Raw genomic sequence first — 27,470 nt, forward strand, 5'->3', positions numbered from 1 at the left:
AGGCCTCACCACACTTCCATGGAGCATATCTCCCCCCACTCTCTTCATCTTTTTCTTAACATCGGTGCTGAAACCTGGGACATCTTTTCTATAAAAACATCTTTCAACGCCTAACGATGATTAACTGGGAGAATATGGCATAATGGTTAAAAGGCATAAACGGTCCCAGCATCACATAGCACCTTTAGCAAATGGGCATTTAAACAATTGAAGGCAGTAAATGTGAGTTAAATTAAAATATGAATTTTCTCTCTCTAGGATTTAACCTTTTTTTGTGTATGAATTTTTTAAAATGCAGAGTGTAACAGTCATACCCAGTAGTTCAGACTAGACTGGAATTCACTGAGTAGTCCAGGGTATCTTTAAAATCAATATAACAGTGCTGAGATTACAACAACTTTATTTTATCCTCTTTGGAGACAGGGTCTCGCAGACCCATGCCAGCACTGAACTCATTATACAGCTGAGGATGACCTCAACTCCTGATTTATGTGGCCACCGCACCAATGCTGGCATTCTTTATAGGCTACCACTCCAGTCTTATGCAGTGCTGAGAACTGAACCCAGGATGTCATGCAAGCTAGGGAAGCATTCTGCACTCTGGCTATAGTATTATAGTATGACTTCTTTTTCTGGTATTTCTTGACTAAGCCTCATGAGGCTTTGCTTTCTTTCTGTTTTAGTTCCCACCACCTCCAGGCTCTTGATTTTTTTTTTCCATTCTCCTTATGTGAGACAATCTGATTCATTTAAGCATTTATTTTCAAAAAGGACCACAGTACCAGGACTTACTTTAGAACGTTATGGAAAACAAAACAAAACAAACAAACAAACAAACAAACAAAAAAAAAAAAAAAAAAAAAAAAAAAAACGCTTTTTAAGAAAGCTCCTACAAAAGCTACAATAGAAGGTCGCCAATCGCCAGAGGGCTCGCTTCCTTGCCTGAGCCTGTTGTGCGCATGCGTAATGGTTCCCCCTACACCTATTTTCCCCACCCGGAGCTACTTCCGGTCCCTGGAAACCGAGGCCCGGAAGCTGCAGGAATGGGGGAGGTGGTGCTGGCCGGCCTGAAGAACTCGGTTCGGGAGGCGACATTCGCCCCGCCCCGTTCTGTCCAGTCCCTCAGTGCGTAGTTAGTCACGCTTTGAAACTGTCAGTCATGGCGCAGTTCTCGCGACTGTGGCGTCTTCTCCCTCTGCGACGCGGAGCGGAGGAGAGCATCTGTCAGCTGGCGAGGACCTGGGGCAGCCGTGGGCGCGGTGGCACCCGGGGATCCCGCGGTTCCGAGGTAACCCGCTGTCTTGGTCCTGCCCTCACCTTCAGCAGGGTGTCTGGGGAGCCCGGCATCTGGGCCAGAGGGCCCTGGAGCTTCCTCTTTGCAAACCTCCTCTGAGACAGCTGGCCTTATGCTAGAGAGGTGCGTCCCCTCTGCCCTTCCTGTCCGAAAATAGAACCGGAAGGTGAAAGAACTTTGGTCGTTGAGAAAGTGGCTTTCAGCAAAGCCACCGACGGTGTCTGGACTCAGGTTATTCCCTCTGACAGCTCTGGTGACTCAATGCTGTAGTTCCAGCGACTAGAGAGTCCAAGGAAGGAGGATCGAAGGTTGGCTTGGGATGCCCAGCCAGTTTAGGGCTAGTCTGGGCTAGTTTTTTTTTTTTTTTTTTTTTAAGTAAGTTCAGTGTTAATAAGCCTTTGCCTCGCACCTAGAGGCAAAAATATTTGTGATGTAAACTCTGAAATTTTCAATAAATGAATTTATTATGACAGTAATATCTTTGAGTTTATATACTTGTGTGTGTGTGTGCACGCGCATATATACACACACACACAGTCATACATGTTCTTTTAATAGACTGGCTATGACTTTATTCTTAAAAAGGGATGGCATCGATCCCAAAGATATATTTCTTGTAACTTTTATTTTAAGCCCTAAAGTACGGCTTAAATGCCTGCTTTATGGATTTACTATCCGTGGTTTGTGTAGGCCAGGAATCTAGATATGGCGTAACTGGGTGTCGAGCTTGAGATCTCCCATGAGGTTCAGTCATGCTTTCAACTGTTGAGGTCTCCTTTAACATCTCAGGGTTTTGTTTTGTTGACATGTTTGCTTGCTTGTTTTGTCAGGCCCCCCTAAGAGGCCTTGAGTTTAAGGTGCACCCCAAGTGGCTTTCTTTGCCATAGCCTTCTGAGTCCTAGTATTCCAGGTGTGAGAGTTAAACCAACCACCTACCTTCCTTTCTCTGTTCTTTTTAAATTTCAATTTAAGTGTATTATGGGTTTTGCCTGCATGTATGCATATGTACCAAATGTATGCCTAGTGCGTAGTTATCCCATCAGTGGTCACAGAACCTTGGTCCTCAGGAAGAGGAGCTATCAGTGCTCATAAGCAATGAGTTATCTCTCCAACTTCGGTCTTTTGCTTGTTTGTATGTTTTGTTTGTTTGTTTTTGTTTTGAAAGCTCAGTTTCACGTGGCAACAGGCAGGTAGTTTCTCTACAGTGCTGCTGTTGCCAGCATTGCAGCTAACGTTCCTCAGAATGGGCCCCGGGGTGGAAGAGAATGCTGAGAGAGGGTGAACTTTGTGGTCTTTTAACCACTTACTCTTGGAAAGTAAGGAGGTCAGCAAATCCACAGCACTTGTAAGGGAAAGTATTGCACAAGGGGTAAATTGCCTTCTGACACTCAGACTCAGAGAACTTTATACCCCAGCTGCTTGATGTTCTAACCTGGAGTGGAAGGAGAGAAGGAAGTGCCCAAAGTCATCCTCTGACCTTTACATCTCACCTACTTTCACCACACACTAATAAGCACAGGATTTCACGGCCTCATGAACTGTTGTACACATTTCTGATTCTAGTCAAAAGATTATAGGAAACCAAGTAAGGCATTCAGACAAGGAAATCATCTGAACAGATTTTCACTGAAAAAAAAAAAAATAACAGTGTACAGTCAGAATGGATATGCAAGTGGGAATGCTAGACAGATCTCGGTGTGGGATAGGTGAGAAATGGGGCTTGCGTTTTAGTGGAAATGTAAGTGGATGAATTCAAAAGAGTTTTTGGGATATAGAATTATAGTTTCTGGGAAGAGAGTAAGAAGGCTCAAATAGAAATATTTAAGTTCCCAGCTGAAAGAGCCTAGAGAAATTTGAGGAGTAAAGGGCAAGTGTGTGATATTTTGGACCATATTTCAGAGGATCAAGTTGACATTTGGATAAGTAGGTAGCTCAGGGGGTCTACAATTATGTTTTGAGATCCAGGCTAAAGAAAGGAATTTGGGAACTTTTTAGCACAATGTTTAGTTTTTTTGAGACAGGGTCTCTCTCTTTGTAGGTCTGGTTTGCTCGGAACTCACTATGTAGACTAGGTTAGCCTTGCACTTACAGAAATTCACCTGTCTCTGCTTTCTTTGTGCTGACATCAGTGCAAACGGTACCACATCTGGTTCATGTATATTTATATTTTAAAGCCATGGATGATTATTGAAAGTATTTATATTACCCTAAGAAGAAGGCCTTGTATCCACCACAGAGCGATTTAAATATTTAAAATGACGATACTTCAGTAGCAAAAATTAGAAAAGGGGAAGAATGATAACACATTCCTTTTCCATCTACTAATTTTACTTCTGGCTCTCAAATGGTAACATTAATGTTGAGGAAAATATGGCCGAACATGTATTTCCTTTTATATTGGAAACGATTGTAGGAATTGTTATTACGTTTCACTTTCTGTGAATGTGTTTGGATGCATGCTAGAATGCACATGTGGAGGTAAGTCAGAGAATAACTTGTGGAAATCTGTTTCCCCTTTCATTATGTGGGTCCCTGTGACTGAACTGAGGTTAGAAGGCCTTGGTGGCAGCTTCCTTGTATCCACCGAGTCATCTCTATGCTCCCTCTAAAGGTTTGTTTGTTTGTTTTACAGAACTCATTATAAAAAGCATTACATTCTACTATAGAGGTACAAGGTGAAGTGGTATCTTCTAGCTGTTGGATACAATCTTAAAAGTTAACACTATCTTGGTGGTGTTCTGGGCCTTTGATTTCTAAGTAGAGAAACATCAATTTCTAGTTTCCCAGAGATGAATGACAGGCCGCTTCATATTAATCACACTGATAAGAAATCAGGTCATGAGCTATTAGCTTATGAATTTGCAATGAGAAATATAGTCATTCAGTGGCCATGCATTCCCCATTTAAGAAACCTGTGTATTGCTTAAGCACAAAATGTTGGACATTCTAAATGTGACATTTTCTCAAGTTACAGTACTATGTGCATCCTTTCTTCTGTTATTACCTGTTGATTAAGAGGCCACTAAGACTTAATGTTAAAAGTCTGGTTCTTTCCCTCCTTTTTTTTTTCTAGGCACCAAATCATGCATAGGAGTCTGCCATACCTTCTCCCCAGTCCAGCATTTCTCCTCTATTTTTATCTTTCTTTTCTTTTCTTTTCCTTCTTTCTTTTTTGACAAGATCTTATGTGTCCCAGGTATTGGTGACCTTGAACTCCTAATCCTCTTATGCTTACCTCCCTGGCTAGTATTGTGATTATAGGAACACCACTATATAGATCAATTAATGTGATCTTAATGATCCAACCCAGCCATGTTTCTTACATGCCTGGAAAATCTCTTTAAACTGGTCTACACCACTAACCTGTTTTTAGAAAGAATGCATTCACAGAACAAAATGCTATTTTGCTGCTGATTTGTTATTAATTCAGTAGTACTAATATCTTTTGTATTTAGTTTTATTTCAGCAAACTGGAATGTATTGAATTTTCCATTTTCTGCTATAAGACTATATCAGAAGTTTAGATGCAGATTAAATATGGATTGGGAGAAAATCTAGATGCATCCATGGCTTTTTGTTTGTGTTTAAAAACTGAGCCAGTGGTCTGGAGAGATCGCTCAGTAGCACTTGTTAAGAACACATGATGCTTTTATAGGACCCAGTTTCCATTTCCAGCACCTGCATGATGGCTCACACCCTTGGGTAACTCCTGTTCCAGGGAATCTGACACCCTCCCCTTCCTCTGCAGGCACCAGGCATGCGCATAGTACATATACATACATTCAGGCAAAGTGCTTATGCACATAAATACAATAGAATCTAAAATAAAAACAAAACAAGCAAACAAAAAAAAAAAAAAGGAATAACTAGAAGACAGCTCCCTAAGAAGGACTGAGGCTTCCATATTTTGTTTTTTCTTCTTTTTGAGCTTCATATGTCTGAGTTGTTTCTTGGGTATTCAGAGATTTCTGGAACTAGTATTCAATTATCAGTGACTGCATATTACATCTGTTCTTTTGTGACTGGGTTACTTCACTCAGGATGATATTCTCTAGTTCTATCCATTTGCCTAGGAACTTCATAAAGTCATTGTTTTTAGTAGCTGAATAGTACTCCATTGTGGAAATATACCACACTTTCTGTATCCATTCCTCTATTGAAGAACATCTGGGTTCTTTCCAGCTTCTGGCTATTATAAATAAGGTTGCTATAAACATGGTGGAGCATGTGTCCTTATTACATGTTGGAGCATCTTTGGGGTATATGTCCTTCTTAGAAAAAAAAAGTGTATAGCACCCTCTCAGAGTGTGATACACGTAGGCCTTAAATCATTAATAATTCAAGAGCAAAGAATGCAGCCTTGTGGTAATTTTTGGTATTTAAAAATCATTATGTTTAATTTTTACACACCAAGAGAACATTGACGATTTCCATGTTACTTTTTGTTTTATATGTACTTTATGCTCATTGAAACTAGTACATTTTCAATTAATACTATCAAACCTTTAAAAAAATTAAGTACTGACAAATATATATTCGTATAGCTTTATGCAAAAATGCTTTTAAAATCTGTACATTTATCTCTTTTTTTTAAAAATAAAGCTGTTAAAAAAAAAAAAAAAGAAGACAGCTCCCATTTCCCATTATAGGAGCACCTGAGAAGAAATGAAATTCATAATAGGCTTCATGTAGAGACAGATGTTGAGTGATTCTCAGGTTTAGAAGAGACATCCAGGCTAGAAACAGAATGGGTCCGATCTGGCATTTAAGACTGTGAGAAGAAATAACGTCACAAATACAAAAAAAAAGGGGGGGGGGGTCTGGGGTTAAGCTCTGGACACAAACAACAAACAGGTAAAGAGAAGGAACAGTGGAACAGTCACAAGACAGGAAGAAAACCGTGAGAATATTTCATAAACAAACTGAAACGTTTTAACCATAACAGAACCCAGTGCTGGGAAAGTCATTACAAAGAGGACACATCTGGGTTGATGAGTATGCTTATGTATTACCTTGATTGTGTTGATGAAATGGTTTTCCCCAGTTTATACCTTGAATATCTTCCTGGTGCTCCTGCTTCTACCTCCTGAGTGATAGGCATGTGCTACCATACCCATCTTGAATATGATTATTACTTAACATCTATTTAAAAACTGTGGGGTCTTTGGACAATATCCTCGCTTAGATCTGTATTTTTTTTTCACATGTAGTAATTATTGGAGTTTTCAGCTTGTCTATAATTAGTATTCATTAAGTGTTGGTTTAAAGTATCATTGAGTTAATTGATAAATTTATTAGTAATATTATTCCATACAATTTAAAGTGCCCATGTCTTTGTAAAAAGACTTCCATAAACATGTAAGTCATTTTTGCCATATCTATTCACTTACTCACTCATCTTTTTTGAGGTTCTGGGATTTGAACTAAGTGTCTCTCGAATGATGTTCTACCCCTGAGTTACACTTCTAGCCTGCAACTGACTGTTAGACTAATACCTCCATCACCAGGAAATACTGAATGCAAGGTTTGAAATCGTTTTAGTAAAGAATCAGTAAACTATTTCTTTTAGCTTGTAGCATTCTATAATAATGAGAGAAAATGGATATGTTTTGAATGGGGTAAAAAGTTCTCTACTATTTCGTGAGTTTTATAATTTTAATACATTGTTTTCTATAGGTGATACGAAACACAAGACCTTTCAAGAGAGGCCTTTTGTTCTCAGCCTTGTCTTATTTGGGTTTTGAAACCTATCAAGTCATTTCTCAAGCTGCTGTGGTTCATGCCACAGCCAAAGGTAAGCATAAGCTAAAGGTCTGGATTTATTTTGTGAGTGAGTGAATATGTACCTCTGTGCGCATATGCAGAGGCAGAGATTAATGTCAAGGTCTCTGCTTTGGCCCTCTAACTCATTATTATTATTATTATTATTATTATTATTATTATTCCTACTATTATTATTACTTTATGTATATGGGTGTTAGTTCTGCATGTATCAGCACATGAGAAGAAAGCACCGATTCCATAAGGAATAAACTGTGTGACCCACCATGTGGGTACTGAGAATTGAACCCAGGACCTCTGGAAGAACAACCAGTTCTCTTAACTGCTGAGCCATTTCTCCAGCCTCTCCAGCTTTATTTTCTGGGACAAAGTCACTGAACCTGAAGCTCTGCTTTCCGGTACTGGGATTACATATGTAATCTGTAATTACACAATCAGCTTTTTATGTGGCTGGTGGGGATCTAAACTCAGGTCTTCATGTTTATACAATAAGCTCTTTACTTCCTGAGCCAGGCCTACTATTTTTGATATTTTGATATTTTGTCATTAGCTTACTTGAATGCATAGTAAGATTAGTAGTGTTATCTGTTCTTCTCTGTCAGTCAGAATATCTATGTTTTAATTTACATTTTTATTTAATTTTTCACGTGTGCTGGTGGAGGCGCCCACAGCACGGTAGTGGACAACTTTGAGGAATTCTCTCCTTTTCCTGTGTGGGGCCATGGACTAGAACGTACCTTGTCAGTCTCGGTGGGGAGTTCCTTTATCCACTCCTCTCATCAGCCCTGTTGTAGGACTCTTGAACTAAGAATTTTTTGTTTTGCATTTTGAAAAATGTGAAGGTGCATTGTGTTTGTAGAAAGAAACACGATAGGAAAGGACAAAGGATGGCTTACAAACTAGAGACTCTAGAGGTATAGATGGCAGACATTTGTCACCCTCTGCTTTAGAATGACAAAATGATTCTTCACTTCCCTCATGCCAAGGGGGTTATACACTCCTGTTATAATAAAGCAGCTATCTTCCAGTCTAGAACTTGGAGAGGGGACTATTTTATGCAGCTTGATATTAATTACCAGATACGTGATTGAAAAGTGGCAAAATTTCATTATCTTTCTGATATAAAAGAGACTAAACAATTTAAGACTTGCCCATAAAAAAAAAAAAAAAGTCTCCTTAATTCAGTTGATACAGTAAGTGGCATGCTTTTAGTATGTAAGAAAAATACCACTTCAATTTATGGATTGATACTTTCATAACCCAAAAAAAATATAATTGAGCAAGGAAGATACATAATACTGAACTGATATTCTTTTAAAGTTCTGATACAAGTTCCTGAGGTTGTTATTAACTAGTTGGCAGAGCCAGACATGATACTACAAGCAGATCTCTGTGGGCAATAGGACATCCTGTTGTACATAGCAAGTTCCAGGACAACCAGAGGCACATAGTGATATCCAACAACAAAAAACTGAAAAACAAACAAAAAAAAACTAGTTTTTATTTAGTTTATTTAGGACTATCTTGTCTTTAAGAAAATGGATAATTGAAGTCTGACATGGTCTAAACACCTTTAGTCCCAATACTCAGGAGGCAGAGACAGGTTTGTCTTCATTAAGTTCAAAGCCAACTTGGTCTACCTAAAGGTTTCTAGGTCAACCATAGTTACACAGTGAGATTCTGTCTAGGGTGAAAAAAATCCTGTATACGTTTGTTACATTAAAAATACATTTTCAGGAGATAGGCCTTCTTGAGGCTTTATGCCTTGAGGCTTTATGGTAGCAAGAGTGAAGGTATATGGGATGATATGTCATTACTGTCTTCTGAGGGGCAATAAGGAGCTAGGATATGGGAAGTCCTACATAAATCTTCTTAGGATTACAGCTACATGAGATTCATTCATTCATTCATTCACACACACCCTCGCGGCACACATAGATATTTTAGTGAAAGGCTTTTGGTTTTTGTTTCATTGTGTCCGTATTTTGGGGACTCTGGGGTTTTTGTTTGTTTTGAGACAGGGTCTTCTTGTTTGGTCCTGGCTGGCCTAGAACCCTGTAGGTAGAAGAGCCTGCTCATGACAAGGTAACTCAGCTTAAAAAACAAAACCAACAGTAAATCACTATGGCATGATGGCGCCCACCTTTAGTCTCAGGTAGAGGTAGGCAGATCTCTTTCAGTTCCAGGTTAGCCAAGTCACTGTCTCAAAAATATAAAAATTTTAAAATGGATTAAATAATAAAGCATATACAAGGGCATAGAAATTCAGGGCAACACAAAGATGGCACATAGTCTATATGATGAGTAGGAATTAAGAATGTTAATTGTTTACAAGCTCCTGTTTAAAAATAGGCCATACTTGTACATAGAGTTGGTACATGCCTACCCTTCCAGCATCTTTGAAATCCAACATAACATTCTGGACCTTATAGGACTGATTTCTTTTTTCTTCTTTGGTTCAAGACCAACTTAAGCTTCTTAAGAAGCCACCTTAAAAATAAACATAAGAGGAACAAAAAGGTAATGGGTACTTGATAATAAAGCCATTTTTTTCCTAATAATCAGCACAAGGCCATGGCAGAAAGGTTATTTGGTCTTAATCCCGAGTTCAGTCCCCAGTACTACTAATACAGTTACTAACATTTATTCATATTTTCCAGTTCTAATGTAAGAATAGCCAGTTTGCCAAGGAAATCCAGTATGTTTGAAAACTCAATTCATTTCTAAATAATTCACAAAGAAATATAAAACTTGAAATAACAATAAACTAAAATGAAAATTAGAAAATTCGTAATGGTAACTATGATTTTGTGAAAAAATAGAAGATCTGAGTGGGTAGCACAGTTTCATTGCCCTTGCCTAGCACAGGCTAGACCTTGGGTTGATCCCAGTACTGTTAGAACAAACAAAAATGGCAAAAACTAAAAAAAACAGAAAACAAGAAAATGAGCATCCAGTAACTGTGGCCAGAGTTCAGAAGTATATTCCACAGGACAATGATTAACTCCCGACACTGTTTCTGTCTTCTTATTTTGAGGTGGAATTTTACTGTGTAGTTTGAACTGGGCTGGAATTTATTATGTAGAACAGTTCCAACTGCCTCTACCTCCTAAGTTTTGATTAAAGGCAGTGTGCCCACCCTAACTTCAAACATTGTCAAATGCATTATAAAGGTGAAAAAAATAAGAGTGATTGCTTTAGCCAGTGTTCTGTTGCTATGAAGAGACACTGTTACCCCATATAATTATAAAGGAAAGCATTTAATTGGGGATTGCTTACAGTTTCAGGGGGTTAGCCCATTCTCATCATAGTGGGAAGCAGGGCAGCATGCATGCAGGTGCTAGAGAGGTAACTTGACCCACAAGCAGCAAGAAGAGACACTGGGACCCGGCTTGCACGTTTGAACCTTCAAAGCCCTTTACCAGTGACACTTCCTCCAACAAGGCTATACTTTCTACTCCTTTTAAATAGTGCCACTCCCTGTTGACTAAGCATTCAGATATGTCAGCCAGATATAAGGGGGCCATTCTTATTCAGATCACCACAGATAATTAAAGAACGAACAGATAGAGAATATATCCCAAGCCAACGGAAAGAACATTCATTCAGCACACCATTGGCCAGGAAATAACAAAGGAAAGAAGCAAACAAATCAGTGACACACGTCTCCAAGATGAGACCCCTACCCACTCACTGCCCAGGATGCCTGCCTTTGTGTAGTGCTCTTCCATAATGAGCTGTGTGAGCTTCCTGGCTAGTTTCAGTCCTGTGGAATATTGGTAAAAGTGGGAGACGTTTTTCTTTCTCAGCAAGGTGCATGACGTTTTGCCTGCGAAGGTGCACTCAACCATTTACACTCTTAAGACCGAATTCTTAATTTTAAGAGGCAGTTCTTGTGCTTACCACAAGATGGTAGCAAATACCCAGTTTGTGGCAAGAACCAAATAAACAATAGAGCTTCAAAAACCATTCTATTTTTTTAAATGGACGCCTTTCACCTCTGTGGGATAGATTAGTATATTCACAGTACTCTCCTGCAGGTGGAAGCTCACTGGAAAACTGCTTCTAAGATGAGTTAGTCACAATGAGTAACCTGAGTACTCTTCATGTATCACTTCTCTTCCCTTTACCTTTGAAACATTCCTCTTCAAGGATGAGTGAACCCAGAGATGTTCAGTATCATTAAGTACTATTTGCTAGTATTTTTAATAACATGGTTTTCTGTACTACTGAGACACACAGAAATACTGGTGTGAAAGATTTGCCTTGGCTCTGGTTCATATTATATTGATCCTTGATTGATAGTATACATAGTTTTCATGTATTAAACCCTATACAAGGAAAACGGGATTATAGAAATTTTGATTACCTAAGAAAAATATAAGGGGTATTTTAATTTTGTCCTGATAACTCTGATGTGACTGCAGTTCATTTCCCAAGAATAACTAGGAAGCCAAAGGGTATAATACATGTTCCTGCTTCTTCCACAGTACTGATGTGAGCCTGTTGTATTATAACTGCATTTTCCCTTAAATATCACAGTTTAGTCTTCACATATTTTAAAGCCTGTGCATATAATGTATTATACTATAATATGTAATAAAGAAATTGGAGTTAAATGGTAGAGGTAGTATGTGTGAATATTTACCCAAGCAGGATAGGAGAGAGAGTCTGACACTCAACAGCTACCAGATGCACTGGGAATCAAACTCCAGCCTTAGCCACTGAACTGTCTCTCCAGCCTATATCATCATTCCCTACAGTGCATAACAGTTAATCAGCAACAAAGAGATTATATGGGCTTCTGTGTCATAAATACCCCATAAGAAACCACCTTTTTTCATTTTTTAAAGCTGTATTCATCAAATTTACTGTCTGAAATTCTCTGAGTTATAGACCATATACTATAATCACTTCATGCAGGATTTTTATCTAGACGGTTCCGAATTCCTGATTTAAAGGTAGTTTCTCTGTCTGTTTTTTTTAAACATATATAAAAATGATATTTGTTTTCATTTCATGATTTCGGAAGCTGAAGAAATACTTGAGCAAGCAGACTACCTCTATGAAAGTGGAGAAACAGAAAAGCTTTATCAGTTGCTTATACAGTACAAGGAAAGGTAAGCAGTGTATGACTGGCCTGGTTTGAGGTTAACTCAAGCATTTTCTCTTAAAGTGAAGTGGTTCTTGGTATTAAAACTTTCATGTAACATGTTTTCTTCTTCAAAGTAGTATATCTTAGGGTTCAGTTTATAATAAGTCATCATTAAAAGTAAAGGACTGAAAAGTGCTATTTAAATCTCATTGATTTTTAAAGACTGCTCTTCCCTGTAATGTTGAAATATTTGTTTTCTATTTTGCTTTGGTTCATAAAAGTGTCACTAAATATATACATTTTTCTCATCGCCCACATTTTTTGGTTTTTAAAACAATAATTCCCAATAGGTATAAGCTTTAAATGAATTAACTGGAGTTTAGGCTTGTTCTATGGTTCTGAATGGCAGTTGTGTTTAGAAAGTTTTCAAAGAAATACAGAAATGTGTATTTTCTGCTTTTAGTTCTAGACTATGTGCTTTGTGTAGAATGTCAGTATATACTCTTTCAAAGGGGCGGGGGTGGGGAGAATGACATTTCCAGGTATTTACTCTGTCATCCTAATCTGGAAATACTGAGTTGCTTTTCATCTACTTTTGTTAATAGTTTCAAAAGCCCTCCTACCCCCATGCCCATCAACTTTAGTTGATAAACATCTGTAGTCAGTCCTTATGTCTTCAGCCTGTGTCTAGGAGTTAGCTGTTTTGGCATTTTACCTTGATTCTCTGGGAAGCAAGCTGTGAGGTGTAATTATTCTGTGTAACTGAATAATAGACATACTGTTGATAACTTTAGCTTCAACATTTTAAAGTGAATGCTATTTTTGTTAACAAAAATGTAAATTAGGCTCAAATACATACATTTAATAAAAAGCAATTCAAGGTTAAAAATGTTACCAACCGTGATTTTTAATTTGTTAGCCATTTTTTTTTGTTTTATATGATTGCATTTGAGTAACAGCTCTTCAGGGAGTCCATTGTCTGTCCTTGATATGGCGCTGCACTTAGAATTGACTTCCAGACTGCACTGTTTCAATCCTTCATTCATGTTCACATAGTAACTATCACGTGCCTGCTGTTTGGAAATGTATTTGAGGAAAAGGATTTGGCAGCGTCGTTTCTATAGAGCATGATGCTGTCCCTAAAGCTAATGCATCTTACAGTACTCTCTAAACCAGGTAGGAATCGTATAAAATTGTCAATTAAAAAATCAAGTCTCATGTTACATTTTGAGCTTGAGGCCAACTGTTTGGAGAACCGAAATACAAAAATATTTTCTAAGGAACTCAGTGTTTTAGATATCATATTGGTAAGTTAACATTTGCAAATAATTTGGAAATTTTCAACAGATTTTAACAAATAAGGGCTTTTATGGAATAAAGTAATAGTATTATAATGTCTCTTGTATGATAATTGCTATATCCTAGTTAAGTTGAGAGAACTGCCTTTAGTGGTATGACCTTTAATAGTGTTCCAATGTGAAGGAAGATGTCTTTCTGTTTTGTCTAAAACCAGCGAAGACGTAGAGCTGCTGTGGCGGTTGGCACGAGCATCACGTGACATAGCACAGCTTAGTAAGACTTCAGAAGAGGAAAAGAAAGTTTTGGTGTATGAAGCACTAGAGTATGCAAAAAGAGCACTAGAGAAAACCGATTCGAGCTTTGCTGCTCACAAGGTGAGTGGGTCAGTAACAATGTTATCTGAGGACGGCTGCATTGGTCTCTACTTACGTGTTACCAGCAAGTTATGGAAGGAGAAGGAACTTCTGTGTTGTAAAGGATTAGAGACAACATGGTTACGATTTTGAGTTTTATCAGGTAGCCTAAATCGTTTGCTATGCTTGATAAATTAAGTTTGTGAAAGACTGTAAGTGCCTGTTTTTAAACAAATGGTGGTTACCATTTATTTGTAGTCGTACACTAAGCATTTGACACAGCAGACTTAATGCTGAGCATGTTGGTATAAACCTGTAATCTTGGCACTGGGGAAGTAAAGGCAGAGAATGGAGAGTTACAGGATAGCTTGAGCCACTTTGTAAGACTGTCTGAACCATCCCGTTGGCATTATATTTCATTGATTGTATAGCAGTTTGAGGAGGGTGGCTATCTTGAGCATAGTAAGTATTCTAGCCCGTTTCTATTTATTTATATCCTTAATGTTTTTTAAAAGTATTTTGTATATTCAGAGTACATTTGTGGACTTAACTTGGTTAAATTTATTCTTAAATACGTTTAATTCTTTTAATTATTTACTTGAGATCTTTTTGAGATTATTTATTGCTTGTGTATAGGAATCCAATGCTCAACTGCTCAGCCCTCTCTGTATCCTAATCTGTATTTTTTTTAAAAATTGACATTTATTTAAAGCATTTTATTCCAAGCATGTTGCTTATATCAGTAAATCCTACTAAATTGGTATATATTAATCATACAAAAAAGGTTTCTTCTAAATTATCACAGGTGCATATGAAATGACACTCACTGTCCTCTCCTATCACTACCTATTTTATTTCCTCCATATCTCTGATTATCTCCCTTGTCTTCCTCTTGGGGGACTGTGTAAAGGCAGTACATGTAATTTGGCCACATTCCTCTCCTTCACACGTCCTCTGTTTACTCTCCAGTTTCCTCCAGTTTCTCAGCTTTCATGTCATGTACTTGGTTTTATGTATCTGTATAAAAATCTAGGCTCCACAAATGAGAAATAAAACAGATTAAGTGTTTTCCTGACGCTGGCTTATTTTGCTTAGTAGGATGTGTCCATTTCAGCAAAGACATAATCTAGTTCTCTATAGCTTCTTAAAATTCCTTTATGTGTATATGTCATATTTTCTTTAGAAACTAACTCATTACTTATGTTAGCATACAAAGTTATACACTTCGTTGTGACCATATTTTCAGTGTTTATTCGTCAGTTGATAAGTACCTAGCTAATTCTGTAACATGGTGATGTAGACTAGTGCTGCAGGACACATCTCTGTGATATGCTCACTAGCATTTCTTTGAGTATGTATCCGGAAACTGGGTCATATATTAGTTCTGTGTGTGTGTGTGTGTGAGAGAGAGAGAGAGAGAGAGAGAGAGAGAGGAGAGAGGCAAGTGCCTTGCCTTCAGCCTTTCATATTTTACTGTCTAGTACTTTACCTGACCTACTAGTGAGTCTTTCCACTTAGCGTTTTATTGGCCAGTTGATACGTTCATTCATAACATTTCATTTTGACGGTTTCTTTGTGTTGATTTTTTTCATGTTCTCAAAGTCGTTTATACTTTCTATTAATTCATTCAGAAGTGTTTTGTATCTTGCTTGATGTCATTGAATATTCTTAGAACCATCCTTCGGAATTCTCTGCCATGTCATTTTACTCATTCTCACTGGGATCCATTACTTGGAATTGGTAATTTTTAGAAGAGTCAGGTTGCCTTGGTTTTTCATATTTCTTTTGTTTCTTATAGACACCTGGCACTAGCTTGATGATTTAAAAAATGTATTTATTTTTATCCACTGTATCCTTTCAGTTAAAGTGTCATTTTCCAGTGTGACTTAAGTTATAGTAAGGTTGAAGTGTTATTCCTCAAATACTAACTAGTTTAGTAATGTAACCCTCAGTTCATGTGCTCACGGCCTTGCGTGCAATCTCTCAGAATCATTCTAGAGGTTAGAGCCTCTAGAAAATATAGTAATAGTCTAAATCAAAGCCAACTTCCACTGCAACTCTAGTAACTTTGGGAGACTAAGAGAACAAAGACACCACAGAATAAATTAATGCATTTATTGTCAGGGGTAGGTGTGGAAGGAAAATAAAATGAGTAAGCCTAGTAATGTATATAAGAGAGATTGAGAAACGGTTTAAGAGAAAATGAGTAAAGAGGCTCATGCACAAAAAAAGATAGGTAGGGTCAGGTCAGGTCCCAAAGAAACCTGGGGAAAAGGCTAACTGTGGTGCCTATTAGCATACCAAAGAGTATGCTGGTGGCCTCCAGGCTCTCTCTGCTTATTACCAATGGATGCTGGCTGGCATCTTGGTTTCTCTCTGCTTCTCTCTCCCTAAAGCACTCCAACCCACGGGCTTCCCTTCCACAGCTTCTCATTCCTATATAACCCTCCTATTTCAGCCAAGCTCTCTCTTGGTTCTCTGGCCGCCACCCCTACCCCATCTTCCTGCCCAACTCTCTTGCTTCCTCCGCCCCATCTTCTCATGACCTGGTTCAGTCTTCTGGCCATGTTCAGTGTGCTACTTTCTCTCCCTGCTCAGGGACTCTTCTAGATACCTTTGGCCGTACTCCCTCTCATATTTATGATAAAATACAAACCAAAGCAAAACAACAACAACCCTTTCCCTCCACCATACCTTAGAGCAGCCATGTCCTCACTTTATACAGGTAGCATGAATAGAGGGATGGATAAAGAATTGCACCAGTACAACCTAAAAAACAGTTCCTGTGCCAAAGAGGCCGAGGCAGGGACATCTCCCACTCCAGGACAGCCTGGGTCCTTTGAGAAAGACTGTCTGCAGAGTAAGAGGAAGAGGGGCAGAGTGAGAATAATTAAAATCTTCTAATCTGATGCAAAGAGTGTGTCTATAGTTACTCTCATGACGACAGTTGCAGACTAAGTGTGTTTAGGAGCAGTGTCTCCGGTCTCTTGTGTACAGGCACATACTGTCTCTGTGTAGTGTGCGATTCTCATGTGCAATAGCTCTCCAGTCACCTGCTTTATAGATACCGGATGTCTAGTACAGACTCTGGCATATGCACAGGTGGTGGTTTCCTCTATGTCAGTGGTTCTCAACCTTCCTTTAATATAGTTCCGCATGTTGTGGTGACGCCCACCATAAAATTATTCCATTGCTACTCCATAAAACGTATTATAAATGTCTGATAAGCAGGATATCTGCTATTATATCCCCAAAAGGGTCGAAACCCAGAGGTCTGTGTGTGTGTGTGTGTGTGTGTGTGTGTGTGTGTGTGTGTCCAAGCTGGTGGGTGTATTTTGTTGAGATGGCTTTGCTCTAGACAGCTTTTTCTTGCTATTCTATAAACTCTCTGACACAGCTCTCTCTGCTAGTATAAATTTTAAATGCTATCTGCATAGCTTTTGGGTTTTCTGACCAAAATCTGAAAAGCTGCTATTAAAAATTCTTTGATCTTCTGACCAGGTCAGAAATCCTGATAGTAAAATTCTAAAAGTAATTGTTGGGTTTTCTGATCAAAATCAGAAAGCCAGACAAATTCTAAAAGAGCAGTGTCAGCTTTCTAAGTAATTCTTGGAATTTCTGACCTTATTCTGATAGATAAAAACTTGAAGAACTGATTTTGCTCTCCACAGATCTCCAGACAGTTCAGCTTACACTAGAGAAAATTCTAAAGAGCTGATACTGCCCTCTTCGAGCTCATCTCAGGACCAACAGCCCAGTTTGTATTTGCATAGCCTCTCAGTTACTTCTATTCAGTATTTTCTTTATTTACATTTCAAGTGTTGCCCCCCTTCCTGGTCCCACTTCCACAAGTTCTTCACCCCCTCCTCACTCCTTAACACACCACACATACACGCACACACACACACACACACACACACACACATGCACACACAAAACCAACAAAAGTTTAAATGTAGACTCATTACAGATAGAGGGCATTTTAGAAATTGAAATGGATAGATATGGAAGCAGAACACCAGTTAATATACCTCTTGGCATCCATTCTTGCTAGTATAAGCATTAAAGAATAGTTTTATAAATGACAGGCTCATAAAGGAGAAAATGCTTATAACCACATTTGTTTTAAATATAGGTAATAAATATATAAACAAATTTCTCGAAGCTAGAAAGAAGTTAAGAACATTTGTTAGTCTTGCAGAGGACCCAGGTTCTGTTCCCAGCACATGGTAGCTACCAGACACCTGTTACAGAGAATTTGACGCCCTCTTCTGTCTTCAGGTACACACACGGTACACATACATTCATGCAGATAAAACACCAATACACATGAAATAAATACTTAAAAAAAAAAAAAGTTGTGTGTTTTTGGAATAATGGATTGCACATAATAACCCAACGCACTGAACTATATCCCCTCACCCCTTATAAGGGATTTGTTTTTATGCAGTAGCTCTGATATGTGGGAGAAGATCTTTAAAACCCCATTTAAAATCCGGTATGACCCTTCTAATGGACTGAATGTGTACAACTGGATTATAATGGAGACTGCGGTCTACAGAGGAGTGTGCATATGTGTGCATTTTAAAATGTTCCATTCTTCCCATTAAACATGACAGAACACAAAAAGCTTCAGTGGAAAGTAGGTTTAAGTAAATTTATATATTTTTATTGTGTATGTTAGTATTTCATACAAATAGCTCACACTGAGGGGAGAAATATTTATAAGATAATAAGGAACTGTTAGAGGTACAAAATTCAAAGGCAGATCCTTCTGATACCCAAGAAAAACTAGCCTAATTGCTCTGAGGCTTCATAGATATTTTTTACTGAAGACATTGTTTTCCTAATCCTACCCTAAATCTGGTGGGTCTCCAAAGCACCTGATTTTATGATGTTTAGATATTTTACATTTAGATTTTGGTTGAGAAGCTCAGATTGTCAGTTTGGGTCTACTGTCCAACAGTGGCTATGAAGGTGTGACTGTTTCTGTTATAGCGATACAGATGTTGAAAAGGGGGATGAGAAGGTAAGTGAGCCATTCAGTTACAAACCTACCTAAACTGATACTCAGATGTGATTCTGTGTTGTTTTGGCAACTGCCGTAGTCACTACTTTCTACCTTGTAGAGGTCACTCTAAAGTGTTCTTCCCTCTTGTTCCTAGAGCTATGTCTGCCTTTATTTGTATCTTTTGTTCTTAATTTACCATTGTGCTTGGTAACATTTCGATAAATGAGAGTAAAAATTGAAGAGTACTTACGTAATTTTTTCTCACCCTTTGTTTTCCCTACTTTTAGTGGTATGCGATCTGCATTAGTGATGTTGGAGATTATGAAGGCATCAAGGTTAAGATTGCAAATGCCTATGTTATCAAGGAGCATTTTGAGGTACTGGTTTAAGTTCATGAATTTAGAAAGTCAATATTTTTCTAAGGTGGTGTGTTTTACTTACCAATTATTATATACGGAATGCATTACTACCTGCTTGTAGACCAACTTCTTGGAAAACAGAGGCATGAGATTGTTTGAGCCTAGGAGTTAGAGACTCATTGGAGGAAACAGAATAAGACTAATCTCATTTAAATCACAAACCAAAGCCCAGTGGTATAAAACAATAATAGTTCATTATTTCTTCTAAATTTCTTGGTCAATTTAATGTAAATGTGCTTCTGCCTTGACCCAGCTAAGGCCTTACATGCCTTCCACAGCCAGGACTGGGAGGTTCAAGATGGCCTCTCATCTGTCCTCCACTTATGTTCCTGTTTAGTGGACTAGCCAGGGCTTCTCTACAATACAGGATGGGGACAGTGAAGAGAAGGAAAGTGGATCATGAGGAAGAAAGCTGTTGTTGATGGTAATGTAGGTTTGAAGCTAGAGAGATGACTCAGGGGCTAAGAGTGTTGGCTGCTTTCCCAACTGAGGACCCATATTCAGTTCTCAGCGCCCACACTGGGCGGCTCACAACTGCCTGTGGCTCCAGCTCCAAAGGACCCGACAGCCTTTGCTAGCACATATGTAACATTCATTCACACAGAGACATACACACCTAAAAAAGTACATCTTTAAAATGCAGGGCTATAATTTTCTTTTTAAATTCACTGCTTCAAAGGTTTTCTTATTTCTTAACAGAAAGCAATTGAGCTGAACCCTAAAGATGCCACTTCAATTCACCTTATGGGTATTTGGTAAGACAATTCTGTAATGTTTCTGTCCTATTTATTGTGATTTTATTTCATAGTATGTATAAACATCTTATTTTATAATTTATATGTAAGCAAAGATAAACTATTTAAAAATACTAATTATCAGAGTTGGGTACTAAATCACTGAATAGCACTTTGTGTGTGTGTGTGTTATATTTGTGTAGGTTTATAAAACAAATTGTAATAGCAATCTTGTATCAACTAGTTGTTCTAGGGAACAAATAAGAGTAATATTGGCCTATACCTGGCACACAGTGACCACTATTATTTATAGTCAGTGACAAAGTAGACCCAACTCCTGAATCAGGTCAGTCTCCAATTAATTAATTCAGCATGAATATTAACTTCATCATATAAAGCTCATTATTTAAAAATGTATAATGTCTGCTACGATCTCTCGGTAAAAAGGTACAATTTGAGTGCATACTGCCGTCTGTTCCCCTATAGGTGCTATACATTTGCTGAAATGCCTTGGTATCAAAGAAGAATTGCTAAAGTGCTGTTTGCAAATCCTCCTAGTTCCACCTATGAGGAGGTACTATGATGCCCTTTCTTAAGTTAGTACCGATTTCCTAACTACAGTACCCATCTACAGTGTCCACACATATGGAGCTCTGATTCTGTGAGGGACTTGAGCAAGTTTCTAATGATCCAATTCAACAATATCACAAAGGCTTAATACTTACTGTCCAGGACTGGTGAGTGCTTCTTTTCTTGTTGTTTAGGTGAGTGGCTGGTAATTCTGGTATATGGTCATGTAAAGTAGCACGTGGCTAAAGCAGAGCTCATTTTTCTATTTGTACTTTATACCATGTAGAAGCCAAAAAGTACAGTAAGAATACAGTGATTCTTACCCAGCAAGTTTTGGGGGTAATATATAAAGACATTTAGAGAAATGAACATGGAAGAATGTGAAAGGCTCTTCATATTTTAAAGGTTGTTTGCTTTTCTTATAAAAATGAAATTTAGAAAGAATTTGTACATATGCTTTAAAGCTCATCCTTCCATCTTCTGGGTGCTGGGGTTTGAACGCCCATCCTATCCTACTGGATTAAAATCCTGAGTTTACTTAGCCACCTAATTTTCAAAATGTAAAGAAATTAACAATTGAAAATTTATCCTAGTATTTTCCTCTCATTAATGAATATTTGTTGCTGTTTGCCCCTGGGGATCTATGGTATACAAGGGGATGTTCTGAGATCTGGCATCTTTCCATTTCCAGCCAAAATTAAAGCACAACAAAACACACACACACGCGCGCGAACACACACACACACACACACACACACACACACACACACACACACACACACTCACTCACTCACTCAGTCACTCACTCGCATACGCCCTACCTACCTCACAAGGTCTAAACAGGGTATCGTGAATGAATCCACTATTAACTATACTTAGTTTGTACTAAAAGCAACTGCTGTGATTTGTAAGAAAGGTAATGACATGATCACTTTCTTAACTTTGTGCCAGCATAGTTTGATCCGACCTCTGTAGCAATCAGATAATTACTAGAAGCGGTCCTCATTATGAAAATCCTAGTCTTTGATGATTTAATAGTTATATTCAGCCCATGTTACTCTCCCGCTGATCTCATCGTTTATGATCGTTTGCTTTCTGAAACCTTTAATAGTAAGAATTAACCCTCAAACTTTTTAGTTATTGAGTCTAATTGTTTTATTTGTACTCTTTGTACTCTTAACAGGCCTTGAAATACTTTCACAGGGCAGAAGAAGGTAAAATACTTTTACTTCAGCTACTGATAAGATATTGTCTAAGTGTTTACTATGTCATAGAACATTTTCAATCAAGAATTTGCTCTTTCACACTGGATCATGTAAAACAAATTTAAACAAAAAAGTTTACATATGTGGGGATTTCTCCTGCATGTATGTCTGTGTGCCACATGTATGACTGGTGCCCTAGGAGGCATCATTCAGAAGAGGTTGAATCCTCTTCCACTCAGGATATCCACTCAGGACTGGAGTTGACACCGTTGTGAGTTGCCATGTTGGTGCTCGAAGTTGAACTCAGGTCTACTGGGAGAGCACCCAGTTATCTTAACTGGTGAGCCCTCTCTCTAGCCCCAATTTTACTTTTTTTTTTTTTAAAGATAGGAAATGCACTTAAATTCAGAGTTCCTATTCTGCAATGTTTTCATCATTTAATGTCATTCTTTAGATCAGGAGGTTCTGATAAGTTGTCTAACTTGATATCTTATTAGAATTAGAAGTACCTAAATGAAGGCTATTTCCAACCAAGCTAATTTTTGGTATGTTGCATAATATTATATTCCATTGTGAAAGAATTTAATGTTCTTGGTTTTATGATTAAAAATGGCTACTCCTACAACACTGTTACTCGACTGTCCTACATATTTCTGGAACCTTTATAAAAAAAATACTAACACTGGAGTTGTAACTTGATGTCACACTGCTTTGATGACATGCAGAAGGCCCTCAGGTCAGTCCCAAGGACTAGAAGAAGCAATAATAAGAGACATGTCTTTACCACGTGTACCATAAAAGCCACTCCAAATAACTGTTTTTTTGTTTCTTCCCGTTTGAATAGTTGTTAATATATAGCCCAAGCTGGCCTCAAAGTATCAATCCTCAAACACTGGGATTATGTGACACACATACAGTTCCTTACAGCAGGAACCAAAGACAGGCTCTTTAGTAATCTGGGGTCTCATACACATAAACTTAAAGACCTATGGTTTAATGTTAAATAACTAACTCAAAGTTTTGTTCACTGTTTCCTTTTATAAAATTTTTTTGGTCAAGTTATTTTACATATCATGAATATGAAATTATCTCAGTGGGGTTGAAAACTATAATACAAAAATAGAAACTGGACCTTAAGACATTTAAGGGTTGGCAGTCCTGAAAGAAGCTGATAAGGCTGTGCTGCTCTTTAGCTCATGGAGTTATGACCCTGGTGATCCCACTCACATCAGATTTTCTATGAGCCGTCACTGTCTCTAAGTTAAAGGATGCCCTAGTTCTAGTCCAGAGGCCTCCCATAGTCTATGTCGTTCACACCTCCAACATCTGCCTCATTCTGATGTTTGTGCCTGCAAGTATGGGTAAGGTGGAATGTTTTCCTTCTTTTGGGCTCATGATTATATTTCTGTTGTTTACATATAGTACCTGGATAATGTCCTAGATGAGGAAGTAAATATATAAATCAGTGTACTTAACCTTAAAATGTTTAATCAATGAAACTAAAGGACTTTGAGTTTTAAGTAAATGCAATTAATCTAAACTGTATCGGAGGAAAAGTAGGCTTAATTTTTTAAAAATATATGTACTAGGTATGTATGTGTTCTATTACTGAGCTCCACTCTTGGCCTCAGAAAGTGCTTGGCATACAGAGTGACTGAGATTATGACTAGGAGGAAACTGTGAAGTCAGGGAAATAAGAGCTGAGTGTGATGGTGCCTGTCTAGTCATCAGCACTCAGAAGGCCGTGGCACTGTGCCACTGACTTGTACTGAACTGTAAGTTCCTGGCTCATTTGGACCACACTGCAGATTTCTGTCTAAAAAAAAAATTAGAGGATTCTTTTGTACCTTATTCATAAGCTTCTTAAAATTTATTGTTGTTTAACATATAATTGTACATATTTAAGGAGCAGTGGTACTCTAGTATATTCATACATGACGTAAATCAAGTCACAGCAGTTATGTCCTTCCCAAGCACTTCCCACCTTTGTTTTGGGAAGTGCCGAAGTCTTCTACAACTGTTCAGTGTGTTGTCCTCGTTCCCCACTGTGCTGGATTTTGTGGCTCCCTATCCAGCCTCTGTGTCTCCCTCCTCCTTCCCAGCTCCTGATGACACTAGTCTATTCACATTCTGGACTGTTTGCACTTTTCTTTCAACCAAGAATATTCTCAGCTTTTTCTATTCAAAATCCTGTTTATCCTCTAAGATACATAACCAAAGAAAAAATTCATTGTTTTTTTATGTGGCTTCTTGAAGCAATTTGAAGTGTCTACATGGTAAACCATCTAGTTGTGTTCTTGTTTCCCTCTCTGTGCCCAAATATAGGAGACACTTAGCAAATCAAGATCAAATTTATGTCAACCATGATTTCCTTCATGCGCTCACATACTTCCTCAATGAATAGATGTAATTTTCCCCAGATTGTTCTAGATAATTAGAATGTAATAATGGTGGGTGATCTAGAAAGAAAATAATTCTTACATAACTCAAGCTCTATCAGCATGAAGATACTTCAAAGTGAAACCCTGGTCTAAGAATGTGTACAGTTCATACGAACACTCAATACATAACTATTTCAGAGGTTGTTTGAGGTAAGAACATTTGAATAAAAAAGAATTGTATTAGCCTAATCATTGTTTAATCACACAATTTTATTAGAATTCAGACCAAAATATTAAAACTATAAAAATAAAGACACTATTTCTCTGGAGGTGACTTTGTTTCCCCTTTTTATGTACAGTGGATCCAAACTTCTACAGCAAAAACTTGCTGCTTTTAGGAAAGACATACTTGAAGCTAAACAACAAAAAGCTTGCTGCATTCTGGCTGGTAAAAGCCAAGGGTTATCCAGCACACACGGAAGAAGATAAGCAGGTAATGTATTTATAGTAAAGTAAGGCAGATAGGCTTATTTTGAGGCATTAGTAAATAAACAAACTGAGGTCATTGAAAGCGCAGTTGTCTAGACGCAGTATTGTGGAAAGCACAAGTGCTCACCTGTGTGTTTACCTTCAGACCTTACCATGAGAACACCTTCGTGACTATCATCAAAGGCAGCAGCTTGCGGGGTGTAGAGTGGATGTACATCTCTGATGTATATCTCTCATCACAGGTTATTTCTAGCATAAGTCAGCTTGGCCATAGGTACTTACTAACATGCACAAGGACCTGGCTCAATTTCTCACAGGGCAGGGGAGTAGGGCTGGGGTGCAGTGTGGAGGGTTAAGGAAATGAACTAGTTTTCTTAGAATCCCATCTAATAATCACTGTCAAGAGGCCTTATTCTTAACATGTCCTACCTTTGTTATCTTGAAACTCTTAGAAACCAGTCCATCTTATAACCTTAAGCTTTATGAATTAGGCTGCAGTATTTATATGTAACATGTGTTTTCCACTTTAGATACAGACAGAAGCTGCTCAGTTGCTTACAGATTTGTGACGAGAACTGAGAACATTTTGGAGAAGGCAACAACATACCTACTACTTTGTATTTTACTGATTTATAAACCTGATACATTAACTATCATGACTGTACAGCTTTTTTTCCCAGTTCTTCTGACCATTTTACAGAATAAATGTAAAAAATCCTGGGTTTGTTAATAAGAAACTGCCACATTGCCCCAGAGTGGCAGCAGTACATTCCCCAGGTTCAGACAGACATTTGGAACACGAAGAGAAATAATAAAAATGGTATGGGATATTTAAGTATTGGCCACTTCAGGATGAAATGTCATAAAGCTTTGTGAAGGTGGCATATGAGGGAATGGTTATCATGTTGCAGTTGGCTGAAGCTGTTATCTTAGAGAAGCCAGGTGCTTATGGTGTTGAGGGTTCTTGGCATAAAAAACTTAAGTGATGTGTGTCAGACAACCTGAATAAGGAAAAATTCTGTGGAACATTTTTTTTTTTTTTTTTGATGTGGTATACCTCCATAGAGGAGTTGAATTTGTCACTTGACATTATAATTCTTTGTAGAATGGAGGGACACAGATTTCAAGGTGAAAAGAAATAGATATTTACCAGGCAGAGTACTAAAACTTTGTGTCTGATGTGCCACTATAAACTTACATTTTGCAACAACTAGAGCTGAATATGAGACTGTGTGTAGGTATATTTCCTCCAAAAGACATGAGAATTGAAATGTTTTAATAAATTACAGAAAAAAATGTGTAGGTGTGTGCTGTTCCTATCTTACCATGTAAACAATGTTTAAAACATTAAACATTGGAAGTACACCCCATACTTGGATTTAAGGTATTTATATTTTGTTATGTCGTGTGTGTGTGTGTGTGTGTGTGTGTGTGTATTCACATAAGGTATATCTTAACCTTCTGAAATTGCAGATTTTATCATATCTATAAGAAACTCAGCTGCTTTTCCAAATAAGTACATCTTCCAAAGCACATTTATCACACCTACTATATCACCTCCAAACAGGACATACTCAGATTTCCTTACCTGTCCCTAAAACCTTCTATTTCTGAGACCAGAATTTATTTTGCAGCACGGTTGGTTTTAAATAGAGAAAATCTCTCCCCCATTCTTACAAGGCTTTGAGAGGCCAATGCAATTGTTATTTTCAACTGTCCTTCAGTCCAGATGAACATCTGAGAATCATGTTCCATCTTGTCTTCTGGGACTCCAGTGTTTTTGGCTTTCATATTCATGACTTTGAAGTTTTGACTATTGCCTCATTTGCTAGGCTCATTTCCATTTTCACACTGTTTTGCTTTAGGTGGTTTGATTACTTAAAAGCCTGGTAATGCTCTTCATTTTGGGGAGGGTCTTTTTTATTGTTTCCCCTCCTGATTATTGTCAACAGCCATGTCTCATCTTCAATGTCTAGTCATGAACTCGAGCTACTTTTCATACCCAGTTTATCGAATTTCTACTAGTGTTATTATGCTAAAAAAATCATTTTTTTTACATTAAGATCCAGATCTTTGCAATTGCTAAGTAAGGACTTTACCAGGTGAATATGCCAGTTGCTCCTGTGGATTTATTTGTTAGAATGGCTTTTCTAGTACAATTTTTGTTACCAGCACAAGGTTCTGGAATGACATCTTAGCACTCACAAAATAATTATTTCTCTGAAGTTATTTTGTGAAATGAGGTTTTTTTCAGTAACACAGATTTTCATGGATGGGGGCATCTATATTTTGATACATTATAGAACTTTATTTTAAAATAATTAAGATTCACAATAAATTACATAATGTAGTACAAATGGGTTCCAAATACCCATCTTCATCTTTGCCCTTGGGTGACATGAAACTAAGGTATAATACTGAACTAAGAAACATACTGGTGTGACTTATAGACCTTAATTCACACTTTAGGACTTTTAGATGTCCTCACTTTATGTCTAGCTCTTAATGTCATTTTATAGATTTTTATAACTACCACCACAGGCAGGATTTGTGTCCTTTCAGAGAACTAGTGATCTTTACAGTCATACCTAACTACTTTCAGTCCCTCTCACATTTGGACATACTACAACTAGTCTGTTATATATTTGTCATTTTAAGACTGTTAGGCCAGTGTAATCTTATAGAATATGACCTTTTGAGATTGTGCCTTTTCACTTAGCCAGATCCTCTAATAACTAAGTTCAATCAATAGTTTTTCCTTTTAGTATTAATATTTTATTACATAAATATATCCATCTGTTGAAGGTATTTAGTTTTTTAAACTTGTGGCTATTAAAAA

General features: G+C 37.7%; 1 protein-coding gene across 1 annotated transcript; it reads left to right on the top strand.

Moving 5' to 3' along the window:
* The first annotated feature begins 1,012 nt into the window (after positions 1-1,012).
* Positions 1,013-27,410, top strand: RMDN1 (regulator of microtubule dynamics 1). The gene is made up of 10 exons (XM_080938615.1): positions 1,013-1,288; positions 6,971-7,088; positions 12,108-12,195; positions 13,684-13,843; positions 19,121-19,210; positions 19,952-20,007; positions 20,473-20,560; positions 21,740-21,770; positions 24,502-24,635; positions 25,162-27,410. Exons 1-10 carry the CDS (start codon positions 1,160-1,162, stop codon positions 25,198-25,200), a joined length of 933 nt encoding a protein of 310 aa, XP_080794741.1. The 5' UTR covers positions 1,013-1,159; the 3' UTR covers positions 25,201-27,410.
* The last annotated feature ends 60 nt before the right edge of the window (positions 27,411-27,470 follow it).

This window comes from Micromys minutus (genome assembly GCF_963924665.1).
Source record: "Micromys minutus genome assembly, chromosome: 26".
NCBI lineage: Eukaryota > Metazoa > Chordata > Mammalia > Rodentia > Muridae > Micromys > Micromys minutus.

Coding starts and splice junctions, on each gene's coding strand:
- RMDN1 (XM_080938615.1), top strand. CDS start 1,160: ATGGCGCAGTTCTCGCGACTGTGGCGTCTTCTCCCTCTGCGACGCGGA. Junction 13,844..19,120: donor CGAGCTTTGCTGCTCACAAG/GTGAGTGGGTCA, acceptor CCCTACTTTTAG/TGGTATGCGATCTGCATTAG. Junction 21,771..24,501: donor CTTTCACAGGGCAGAAGAAG/GTAAAATACTTT, acceptor TTTTATGTACAG/TGGATCCAAACTTCTACAGC.